A 12,631-nucleotide genomic window follows, 5' to 3' on the forward strand; every position below is an offset into this window, starting at 1 on the left:
CCTGGCTTTACATATTGAAAACAAAAGATGAGGTCTTTGTTGTTTTTCAGCAATTTAAAGCACAGGTTGAGAAGGAGTTTGAATGCTACATCTCTTGCTTGAGATTTGATAGTGGTGGGGAGTATGTATCAAATGAATTTGATGATTTCTTGGCTGAAAATGGCATTCGTAGGCAGCTCACCTGCAGCTACACTCCGCAGCAAAACGGAGTAGCTGAAAGGAAGAATAGGGTTCTGATGGAAGCTGCTAGGGCTATGATGAATGAAAAGCATATGTCGCTTTACTATTGGGCAGAGGCTGTTATGACAGCCGTATACATTTTGAACAGGACTCCCACTGCAGGTATTCATGAGATAACACCGTTTGAGAAGTTGTATGGCTATAAGCCGGATGTAAGTCACATGAAAGTCTTTGGTTGTCTTGCTTATGTGCATATTCCCGATGAGAAAAGGAAGAAGCTGGATCCCAAAGCACATAAGTGTGTTTTCATTGGATATTCACAGGAGAAGAAGGCATACAAATGCTATGAGCCCTCTACCAGGGAGACTTTGGTAAGCAAGGATGTTATCTTTGATGAGATGGGTTCTTGGTATGTATCATCAGTTGCAGTGCCAGCGGATACTCCTTCCACTCATGCCTCTACAATTGATTTACAACAGAGCAATGTTATGACAGGACCTCATAGTCACACAATATCCCCATGGACAGGGAGATTGCGGAGCTCGCCATTCACTGACACCAGTATGTCAGTGAGGGGGAGACATGATGTCTTGGACAGCAAAGGAAAAGAGAAAGTTATTGAGGATGCATCTGGTATGATGACACCTAGTAGAATGACTTCTGGCTATGAGTCTGGTGATACTTTAGACAGCGAACTTGGTATTCCGACTGTCTATACGCCTGGCACAAGGTAGAGCAGGTATATTCCGCCTCATGAGAGAGGGGAATCGAGTAGTGCACCACAGCTTAGACGCTCGCAGAGGGTCAGATACCCTATTGACATGTTGACATATAGTGGCTACTCTGCAAAGCATTATGCGTACATGACAAAAGTAATGGAGGTCAAAGAACCAAGTACATATGCTGAAGCAGTGAAAGATGAGAATTGGTGTGTAGCCATGGATGAAGAAATGAATGCCTTGGCTGAAAATAAAACATGGGATTTAGTACCACTGCCTGAAGGGAAAAAGACCATTGGCTGCAAATGGGTCTACAAAATCAAATGCAAGTCAGATGGCAATGTGGAGAGATACAAAGCCAGGCTGGTCGCAAAGGGGTATGCCCAATAGTATGGACTTGATTATGAGGAAACATTCAGCCCTGTTGCCAAGATGGCAACCATACGCACTGTGATTGCCTTAGCTGCTGCTAAAGGCTGGAAATTGCAGCAGATGGACGTTAAGAATGCATTTCTTAACAGTGACCTAGCAGAGGATGTCTACATGGTTTAGCCGGAAGGGTATGTTCATCCTGATTTTCAGCATTATGTATGCAGGCTGAAAAAGGCATTGTACGGGCTGAAACAGGCTCCGAGAGCTTGGCATGCTAGGATCAGTAACTACCTCTGCAGAGATTGGGTTTTGCTGTTGGCAGGGCTGATCATAGCCTATTTACAAAGAAGACTGACAGTGGTTTAGTAGTGCTGGTCATATATGTTGATGATTTGATAATCACTGGTGATGATGACTTGGGCATACAGCATGTAATGAAGATGCTGAAATCTGAATTTGACATGAAAGACCTGGGAGAACTGAAGTATTTCTTAGGCATTGAGGTAATTCCAGCTGACAATGGGTTATGGCTGATGCAGAAGCACTATGCCATAGAGATGCTGAAGAAGTATGGCATGGCTGAATGCAAACCGCTGGATACACCTCTTGATCAGAATGTCAAGCTAGACATGAACACTGGGGCTGAAGTAGAGGATGTGACTATGTACAAGCAGATGGTTGGCAGTTTGATTTACTTGACCATCACTAGGCCTGACTTGAGCTATGCTGTAGGGCTTATAAGCCAGTTTATGCAGAAGCCTAGAAAGCCGCACTTGGATGCAGTTAGACGCATTATGAGATACGTTAAGTCCATGCGATCATGTATTTATTTCATGTATCAGTGTTATGATATTTCAGTATACTTTGTTTTTGTTTGCACGAGCATTGTACACAGTGCAGAAACTATTTTGTATGGCCCAAATAAAGCACACACTGGTATATGTGGCAGTGCTGCCCTGCCACAAAAAAAAAATCCCTGTTATCGTCGCTAGTAGCGTCTCAAATTTAGTGCTCGCATCATTATTGGCGTCGTTATTATCGTCGCAGACCATCGGTATTTGCGTCGTTATTGGCATTGGTATCAGCATCGCATTTGGTATCTGCGTCATTATTGGTGTCGATATCAGCTGCGTCATTATTGGCGTCGGTATCAGCGCCGCAATTATTGGCGTCGGTATCAGCGTCGCAAATGCGACATTGATACGGATGCCAATAACGACGCAGATACCGACTGTTCTATGGCGTCGCCAATGACGACGCTTTTTGCGACGACGGTGAAAATTTTTATTATTTATATTTTCTTCACTTTTAACGTCGGTATAAGGCCTATATCTTGTAGTGATTGAATCCCTATAGAGGATGACCTTACCCATTGCTGGAAAAACATAAAATGATTGTAATTATTGAGACTAAAAGCCTCCCACTCCTTTTTTATGTTCTTCCAAACTCTAAGGAGAGTGGCAACGAGATTCCATTGGAATGAACATTCAAATTCTTAATCAACTATGATATCAACTACATCAAAGTGCATCCATCTACAATCGACATATGCTCATGTAATCATGATCTTCATTTCCAAAGAGGTGCAAACTATGCCTACTCAAATAATCCTTACATCTCAGTTTGACTTTGTACTAAAACCGCCACACTTATGTCCTAGCTTTTGTCCTTTTTTCCAAGTCCACAACAAGCCACCTGTCAGCTCTACCACTCAGTGGAAGTGGCAGACCAACAGCTCTACCTACCCCTCTTCATAGTGCAAGCTAGGAAACAAAAGTTGAGACATGTCCATCGATGTCACCAAACTTGCTATAACCCATGTACAATATGTTGATGGGTTTCAATAGCTCTTTTGGAAGTGCAAGGGTATTATGATGGTTGTCACACTCTCTAGTTACCAAAATCACCCACATCTATATGTATGACTCCTCACCATACTTAAACCACTGCTCTCACTCTGATGACACCTCATAAGTCAACCAAACAAGCCCCCCTGAACTTTCACGCAACAATCCCATCCATAACAATGGTTCAACAGTTCCTTTGCTCTCATTAACAACTCCTTGTTCACCTACTAATCCCAAGTGTGTTATACATCATGACAAAAGTGTCTCACATAGGTCTCAAGCCATTTGTTAACCCTCTCAGTTTTGCCATTAGCTTGGGGATGGTATGCTATGGATGGAGCTAGTTTGGTGCCCATAGAGTTGAAAACTGATTGCCAAAAGTTGCTTATAAACGTGGCATCCTTGTCATGCACTATGACATGTAGTAATCCCTGTAATTTAAATGCCATGCTCTATAAAGTGAGTGGCCACTTCAGACATTGTATACTGAGTCTTTGTGGGGATGGAGTGGGCTGCCTTTATGATTCTATCTACCACCACATATATGCTATTCCACCCGTTCTTTTTTGTGGGTAGGCCTATGATAAAGTCAATAGTAATATGCCTCCATTTCCCCTCAGGGATAGGCAAAGGGCTACAATATACCAATGGTTTTAGAGTGTTTTCCTTATTCTATTGGTATAGCCCTTCTAGTGAAACTCTTCGTAATTTTATCATGTCTTGAAAACACCCAAGTGACTAGCAGTAGTGGGGCAAGAATGCATCTCTTCCATGATCTTCCTTGTGAAGGGAGAATTGTGGGGGATCAAAATCTTTCCATAGGACCATATGAGACCATTCTAAAGATAATATTAGGAGTTCTCTTCCATTACCCCAGGCTATGATTTTTGAAATAATGGATGAATTGTTTTTTAAGCAAGTAGGCTTCCTGGAGCTCCTTAATATCAAGTTACCCCATATCGAGTGAGGAAATACCGACCTTCTTCATTGGCCCCATTGAAGTAACCCTATCAATACCAAACAATCTATAAAATGGAGGAAGAACTATCTACCTAGGCAAAAAAGTCCCCCTTTGAATGCTTTGTGCAACTTGACTCCACATTTGGAACCTTTGCCAAAATATTCACCATGATTGACCTTGGGCTACCTAAACCCAATATGATCATGATCACTTTATCGTGGCACTCCACTTGGGGGCAGCAAGAACACCTCTTTTGAGAAAGCATTCCTCTAAGGATTAGTTTGCTCAATAGATTTCCAAGCAAAATTTGTACACTTGCCACATGCTTCCTTCATTCACTAAGCCAATGCTTCTTAAGGATCTTTATGCCCCATCAAGAGACTCCACCATCTCTATAATGCGACCACTCGTTTTCTCAAAACATAGTATGCTATGTTTTGTAAAGCTACTACTACAAGAAATAGGGTTGTCACCATGGCTAAACAATGCAAGATTGTCAGTGTTCTCAGATATGATGCAATATACTGTGAGACCACATATTTATGTGCCATTACCAATAGCAATGGTGTCCAATTTAGAGGATTGAGAGGTAATGTCATCTGCAATGCTTCTCACCTTCAAAACATATTCATTTACAAACATCTTCTCTTTCTTCAAAATATTAAACTCTTACTTAAGTTGAATATTTGGTACCTTTATATTTACTGAAAATATATTATTGAAGATTGTCTAAGCTACATGTGAAGTTTTTACATTTCTAATATGTTCCAGTACAATATTATCAATGGTTTTTATGAATAGCTAATATATCACCTTTTTGTATTTTACATTCCATTCTTTCCATGCCTTTAACTCTTCTGCAATCTCGCAAGATTACCTTTTCTGGTTCCTTTCCTTCACCTAAAACGAACTTGTAGAGGCCTTTCTCAATAAGAAAGTTTGTCACACAAAACTTCCATAATGGGTATTTGTTCTTGTTTAACTTCTCAATGATAGGGTTTCCATTTTCTCTATCATTATCACAAAATTAATACAAAACGTCAAGTCTTTTGCAACCTTTAACAATAAGTGTACAACAATACACCTAGTATTTTTTTACTAACTACTTAATAGTATATCTAATTTGCAACATCTTTGCAGGCAAACCTTGTGTTTGATTCTTGACAAACACCTTAAAGCTTACAGATTCAAAATATGTAACTTATGCACCCACTTTTGATCAACACAACAAAAATCATACTATACCCTAAGACTATTGTCTGCAACCTTGCGGGTCTAAAATAGGACCTAAAACAGTCTCAAAAGAATATACATTGCTCTACTTGCACACAAAATCTCACAACAAAATGAGATTTTTTTCTCTGTCTTGCTTCTAGAGCCACATATTCAAGAATTTAAATTTTTTTATAAAGTTTGAAAATTCCTAATGTGATTAATAGTTGGACACATGGTCAAATCTTATCCCCTTACTTGAAGGTGATTTTTTTCCTATATACTATATAAGTGATTCCCCCCAAGTCCCACTCTCAAATATGGGGTTAAGATTTAGCCATTTGGTCAAATATTTACTTCTTATTTGAAAGTGGAACTTGGGAGATTCCCAAATTCTCTAATATGGTATTCTAGTGCCTCCACAAGCACTATCCAAGAGTAAGAGTGGGAGAATGAGAGAGCTTCTTACCTATTACTTGCTTGCTCAAATCCTTGCTTCTTCTTCTTCACTTTGGTCTTCAAAACTAGCCTCTCTCAGTAGTGGCACTCTCATACCATGCCACAAATCTCATGGTAGGGGGATTTTCTTGAGCTACTGTACCAAACACATACCATACACACAAGAGGAAACTCACTCAAGAACACAAGAAGAGAGAGGGAGGCCAAAACGTTTTCTTGCTAGTTTCTTCTTCTTCTTCTTTTTCACACATTACAATGTACACAAAGTATAGACAAGATAAAACATAAAGGAGAGTGCCTTCTAAGTCAAATAGTGCATAACAAACTCTACTAATTGATTGGTGCTATAACTTTACCAGTTGTAGGTAGGTGAAACAAACCAAATATAATAAGCAACAAGTTAGTGGCTATGTAAGAGTCGTAATTATCATTGATATGCTAAGTATAGATATGTAGACCCATCTAAACAAGCAATCCATCATTAATGTATGCACATGTTGAGCTTGTTGTCTCAACAAACAAGTGATGAAGTAGCTCTTTGGGGGGTGTCAACATGTAGGCCTCGATGAGGGGGAGCGTTGAGATAGTAAGCGTAACACGTGTAGACATTGATGGTGGAACACACGATTAGATGGGTCCATATATCTATACTTAGCACATTGGTAGTCACTCTGACTCTTACATGCCCATTGACTTATTACTTATAATATTTGGTTTGTTACTTCTACCCCTACAACTAGTATAGTTATAGCATCTATCAAATAGTATAGCTCGTTATGCATTGTTTGACTTAGAATGCCACTCTCCTTTATGTTGTATCTTATCTATACATTATGTATATTATATTGTGTAAAACAGAAGAAGAAGAAACTAGCTTGACAGCTTTTTTGCCTCAACATGTAGGCCTCGATGAGGGGGAGCGTTGAGATAGTAAGCGTAACACGTGTAGACATTGATGGTGGAACGCACGATTAGATGGGTCCATATATCTATACTTAGCACATTGGTACTATGGCAATTACATGGCCATTAACTTATTACTTATAATATTTGGTTTGTTACGTCTACCTCTACAACTAGTATAGTTATAGCATCTATCAAATAGTATAGCTCATTATGCATTGTTTGACTTAGAACGCCACTCTCCTTTATGTTGTATCTTATCTATACATTATGTATATTATATTGTGTAAAAAAGAAGAAGAAGAAACTAGCATGACAGCTTTTTGGCCTCCATCTCTCTTCTTGTGTTCTTGATGAGTTTTCTCTTGTGTGTGGTGTGTGATTGGCATAGTAGCTCAAACAAATCCCCCCACCACATGTGACTCATGACACTGTTGATCAACAAAAAACTTGTTGAAGAAGAGGCACTCCATGTTGCAAGTCGATTCAATGTCATGTTGCTCCTTGATGATATCATGTCTTATCTTTGCAAGCTAGTAATTCAACCCAATGCCTTGGATGCCATGGTGGAAAAATTTGAGTATAACCTAGATTTTTATGATTGGTAGATTTGTGAATCTTCATCTATTGGACATCCCTAAATAGCCCATTTCCTTTGTAAATAATAATAAAATGCCAAACCATGCAAACTTTATGCACACACAATGACCTACTCTCCCAAGTTGGGAAGCTTGATCCACTTTGAGGAGGGGAGATGAGAAACACTAAGACCAAAGTCAAAGACTACAACCAAGACTTCTAAACACTCAAAGATCTCAGAAAGCAAAAGGCTAGCCTCCAAAGATCAATCTTCCAGCCAATAGATCAAGTTGTCATGATCAATCAACCAACAAGAACTCAAGCAAGTTTTTAAAAAACTCATTATGTGGCAAAGGTAAAGATATGGGTAAGAATTGTATGAATCTAGGATCAATCTACCAAGAACTCAAGCAAGTTTTTAAAAAACCCAAATGGATTATGGAAGACATCCTAACTAGAAACTTTGAAAAGCAAGACCTTAATGCTCTATGCCTAGAGTGCATCATGGAGTCTCTCACAAAAGCTCACAAGGTGTTCTACCGGGAAACAACACTAGACTGAACCATATGGAGGCAAAGGACATCATCATTAATTAGGGTAGTGCACTCTTGATAGATATCCATATTAGGGGTCATCGCATGATCCCATATGGTGCCTCATCCACCATGAGAAAGAAGACAAGGGAGAAAAGTGCCTAAAGAGCATCCAAAGCAACACAAAAGACATAGAGAAGATAATAACAATGAGGACTCGAAGACAAGTATCTTCTTGACAAAGTCCTTTAGTAGTCCATCATATTTTTAAGGGCTTCACATAACAATCCCATTTTTTTTGTATAATACAAATCGCATATTTTGTATTATGCAAGCTAGCATGTATTCCCTCAATGCTTTGACACCACCCTTTAGTTGAAAAGGAGTGCTAGATTATTTGAGGGTTCTACTAGTACTTTATCTCATGGTAGACTTTTAGTGGGATGATTTTGTAGTAAGTGGTATGGCCTAGTGAGTCAGTGGGCTTTCCTTTAGCCTTATCAATGAAGTAACTAGTAAACTTTTAATATATACTTATATGCATATTCATTGTACATATTCATCATGAATCAACTCATTACATACTCAACCTTGAATATCTTAGCTCAATTTAATTCTTATGCATACTTTCAACATCTATACCTTCGTTCTCGTAAAGTTATAGTATATCCAACATAACAAGATAGGTTTTGTAAAAAAATAGACAATCTATACAATAAGCAAGTCATTATACCATGGCCATCATACATATGAAGAAATTATTCAAATTTATATGCATTTTTTAAAATATCATGATTGACAAAGGCTCATTTTTGTGTGTGGTCATCGTCAAACTCTTCTTTTTTCTTGAAATCCAAAATGAATTGAAGTGTTCAATGTACATTATACATCAGAGAAGGCTATTGGTGCAATCTATTGTAGTAAGTGAAATTGATTTCACTTGACAAAACCTCTAGAAATATCCTAAAAGCAACAAAAAGCTCCTTGATATGTCCTTTGTACACCCACTTAAACTCCCAAGCAACAATTCCCCAACTCACAAAGACAAGTATCAATCTATACATCTAATTTGCACACATACATTTGCTTTCAACTAAGTATAACACCCTCTCTTTTCAAAAACAAAATTTCATAGAGAGAATCTGGTCATGCAACAAAGCATTAAAAAATTCCACCACAATATTTAGGATTGAATGGCAATCAAATGCCCAAAAGACTTGAGCACTGCAACCAATTTTTCAAGACACCTTGAAATATCAATTTTTCTTGGATATCACTTATTGAATTGGAGTTGATGAGAAGTAGATGTAAGCAATGTGGTTCATTTGGTAGAGTGAAGATTCCATTACAAGCACTCAAATATGGCCAATATAGGAAAGACAAAGTTGGTATTGTTCTTTCTCTTTGATGTGGAATGAGGTAGCCATCAAATATTGAAGATACAAATACATACATATTAGCTTGCTCTCTATGCGGTTAGAAAGAAAGGAGGTTTGCTTCCTTTCATTATTAGATGCTAAATAAAATCAACTGTTTGACAAGAAAGAAGAAGGGATATGTGCCAACTAGCAACATGATTTTTCTCCCTTCTTTTATAAGACTCCCTTAAGTACTATAACTTGTCCTTCAAATTTCTCACCTTGCACATAAGTGCAAATTTGGAATCACATTGCTTTACAACTAGATGGTAGGTTTAACTCACTCCTTTACACTTTGTTTTTGTAGTATGTGTAGATGCTTCAAGTTTCCTTCTTTTTACTCTTGATTGATGTGGAAAGGCCAAAGCGTGTAGACATGAAGAGATCACGAAGCCAAATTGGTGACCAAGAGAGTAGTAGGAAGAGTAGAGCCATGTGGCCAAACATGAAGCGTGGTGGAGGGTTTCGTGACAAGACAGTGGAAACCACACGACTTGCAAGGAGAGAAGCAGGGGTGGCAAAACTACTTTGTGATGCATTGGCACGCTCAAGGATGGAGTTTGTGAATGGTGCATAGAGTGACCATTGTTTCCCAGAGAGTGACGAAAGATTAGTTGCACCAAGGTTTGAGCGTATGGCACCTAAGAGAGTGGAACACCAAAGTTTGATATTTGTGGAAAAACCACATAAAGGTGCCAAGTTGTATGAATATTTTATTAATGCTATTTAAAGAAAGATAGCCAAAAGGCTCTTAAACATCCTTAAAAGAGAGTCACTTAGAAAAGTATTGCACTTGATTTTCTAGAAGTGCATCTAAAACTAAAACAAATAATTTTAAGAAAATAGAATCACCACTTACAAGCAACCTTTTTTCTTAGTATATAATATCACTTTGATTCATCAACCATTGCATCACCAATTTTTGTTTTTCAAACTCTATCATTGAGTGTGCATTTGGCTACAATCATTAAATTGAGAGCTAACTTCGTGCATAAACAAGACAATTCTATATGACTTTCTCTTGATACTAATAAGATAATAGTTACAAGCCATGCCCCAAAACTTGCACATGTGTTCAAAGGCTATTTTAAAACTTTCAAGAGATCTAATAATGCCTTTTAAGGGGGGCCCTAATGATGTACATATTCTCATTTTATTTAAATATACAAACCATATTACCTTTTTAAAAAGATTCTTCAAGGCATATGAAAATCTAATTTTTTGGGCAAAAACTTTGAATGTTAGGTAGTCATTAAGTTTGTGGTGGCTTAATGACTAGATTGTTACATGATTGGCATTGTCAATGGCAAGACCAACAAATAAATGTGGAAATTTTTATATGCGAACGTGTACTTCTATAGTTACCCTATTGTTAGCAAAAGAAAGAACAAGGCAATGTAATTGCAATGCCTAAAAACAGTAAGTCTACCCCTTAATATACTTGTGTGTCAACTAGAAAAAGGAAGATGAGGATAACAAAGAAAAAGCGGAAGAATAATATTGACCAAAGATAATGAAAAAACAAGATTTCTTGTTAATGGAATGTCTCAATGGGAAGTGAAGAAGAGGCAAAAGAAGAAATAAAGAAGAGAGGAAGGAAAAGAAAGCAAATATATATTTTGAATGTTGGATCATATATGTATCATGCATGTTGATCATGAGTGACTAGTTAGGCTAGCTTTCATGTGTGACCCATTTTTCCTCGACTAAATAATTGGAAAGTGTCATCATGGGCACATGAGCAAAAGTGTGAGGGATTGATTCCAAATTAGCTGCATGACCACAATGGGACCACTATTTCTTTAAGTGTTGTTTACTGTGTTAGGGCATATTCACTAGTAAAACCAAGTGAACCTGTCATATAAGTCTAGCCTCCTAGGTAGAAATATCCATGTTCCCATTCTTTTGCTAGATTTTCGTTTTGGATGCAAGTTAGGTAGAGACAAGCCAAAATGTGAGGAATTCATTCATGTAAATTATGTACCTAGGGAATGTTTTGTAATGTTAAGAGCTCCCGGATGCGTGAATTCACGGCATCCCGAATGGCATAATAAAATATGTATTGGCTTCTAGTTACTAGTTAATTTATAATAAAATATCACAAAACATCTATACTATTAGTTAACGAGAGGTGGGGGGCGGGTACCACGTGGCAGCCCCCCACCTCCCCCACAAGAAAAAAAAGAGAATGCGGGGGCGGGTGCCACGCATCCAGCACCTGCCCCCGCCCGCAAAAATCACGCCTCCCCCGTGCGAAGTGCCGGGGCGAGTCTAGGTGCGGAGCGCCTACTACTATGTTATAATACTTGTAATGTTAAGAGCTCCCAGGTGCGATGAGTGAGTTCACGGCATCCCCAAAGGCATAATAAAATATGTATGTATTGGCTTCTAATTACTAGTTAATTTATAATACAATATCACAAAACATACTATGTTAGAATACCTGGGGAGACGAGGACAACTTTGATGTTGAAGGGGCGAAGCTCCACGCGGAGGGCGTCGGAGAGGGCTTGGAGGGCGGCCTTGGAGGCGCAGTAGGCGCCCGCCCAGGGGGTCGGGGCCCACGCCACGACGCTGGCCACGTTGACGATCGTCCCGCCGCCGCCACGTGCCATGGCGGGGACCACCCCCTGGATGACGCGCAGCGCCCCCAGCACATTCACGTCCAGCGTGCGCGCCACAGCGGCCAGCTCCAGCTCAGCCAGCGGGCCCGTCGCCCCCACCCCGGCGTTGTTCACCAGCACGTCCACGCGGCCCCCCGCGCTCGCTGCCACGTGGGCCACGCCCGCCGCCACGCTGGCGTCGCTGGTCACGTCGAGCTCCAGCGTGGACACCCCAAGGTCCTCCAGGTCTTTCATGAGGGGCAGGTTGCGCGCCACGTCGGACGCGAACACGTGGCAGCCAGCCTCGTGGAAGCGTCGGCAGTATTCGAAGCCGATGCCCCCCTTGGCGCACCCCGTCACCAGCACCACCTTTCGCCTCTCATTATTGTTCTTGCCATCCTCCATGCCTCCGTGTGTGTGTGTGTTTTTGTATTTTGATAATGAGAGAGAGAGAGAGAGAGAGAGAGAGATAGTGTGTGTGTTTTCTTACCTCTCGTCCCCATCACACTCTCCCTTTGCCTACCCTTTGTAATGGAGTTCTCGAGGGATCGCTTCGACGAGATCGTCGACAATCATATAAGGCCTATAAAATGTTACAAGTCGACGAGGGTCGTATCCGGCAAAGCGAATGTCCAGTTGCATATTCTCTCTCGCTATGCAAGCCATCATTCAATAGGTTTTCAAAGGGGCTACTTTCGCAAACACGTCCCCAATCTATGCTAAGTATCTTGCGTTACATCAAGGCCAACAACTGGAAATTCACGTTTCAACAACTAACATTGATTGCATGGGCAACAATTGAACAACATTTACTTGCACATTGGCTGCAATCTTAAGGCACTTGA

At 39.9% G+C, this 12,631-nt stretch overlaps 1 protein-coding gene across 1 annotated transcript; it reads right to left on the minus strand.

The window, feature by feature from the left end:
- Window positions 1-9,504: 9,504 nt before the first annotated feature.
- LOC148026336 (short-chain dehydrogenase ptmH-like) lies at window positions 9,505-12,174 on the minus strand. Its single transcript, XM_087690670.1, has 2 exons — window positions 11,627-12,174; window positions 9,505-9,824 (listed from the first exon to the last, which is right to left on the minus strand). Exons 1-2 carry the CDS (start codon window positions 12,039-12,041, stop codon window positions 9,505-9,507), a joined length of 735 nt encoding a protein of 244 aa, XP_087546796.1. The 5' UTR covers window positions 12,042-12,174.
- Window positions 12,175-12,631: the final 457 nt, after the last annotated feature.

The sequence above is a fragment of the Lygodium microphyllum genome, chromosome 13, assembly GCF_053477565.2.
Source record: "Lygodium microphyllum isolate KBCC chromosome 13, Lygodium_microphyllum_v1.1.10, whole genome shotgun sequence".
In the NCBI taxonomy this organism is placed as follows: domain Eukaryota; kingdom Viridiplantae; phylum Streptophyta; class Polypodiopsida; order Schizaeales; family Lygodiaceae; genus Lygodium; species Lygodium microphyllum.

What these genes read in the sequence shown, in the direction of transcription:
- LOC148026336 (XM_087690670.1), bottom strand. Translation starts at nt 12,041, where the DNA reads ATGAAAGACCTGGAGGACCTTGGGGTGTCCACGCTGGAGCTCGACGTG. An exon ending in AGTTGTCCTCGTCTCCCCAG is followed by an intron (nt 9,825 to 11,626) that starts GTATTCTAACAT and finishes CCACTCTCTTAG; the next exon opens with GTGCCATACGCTCAAACCTT.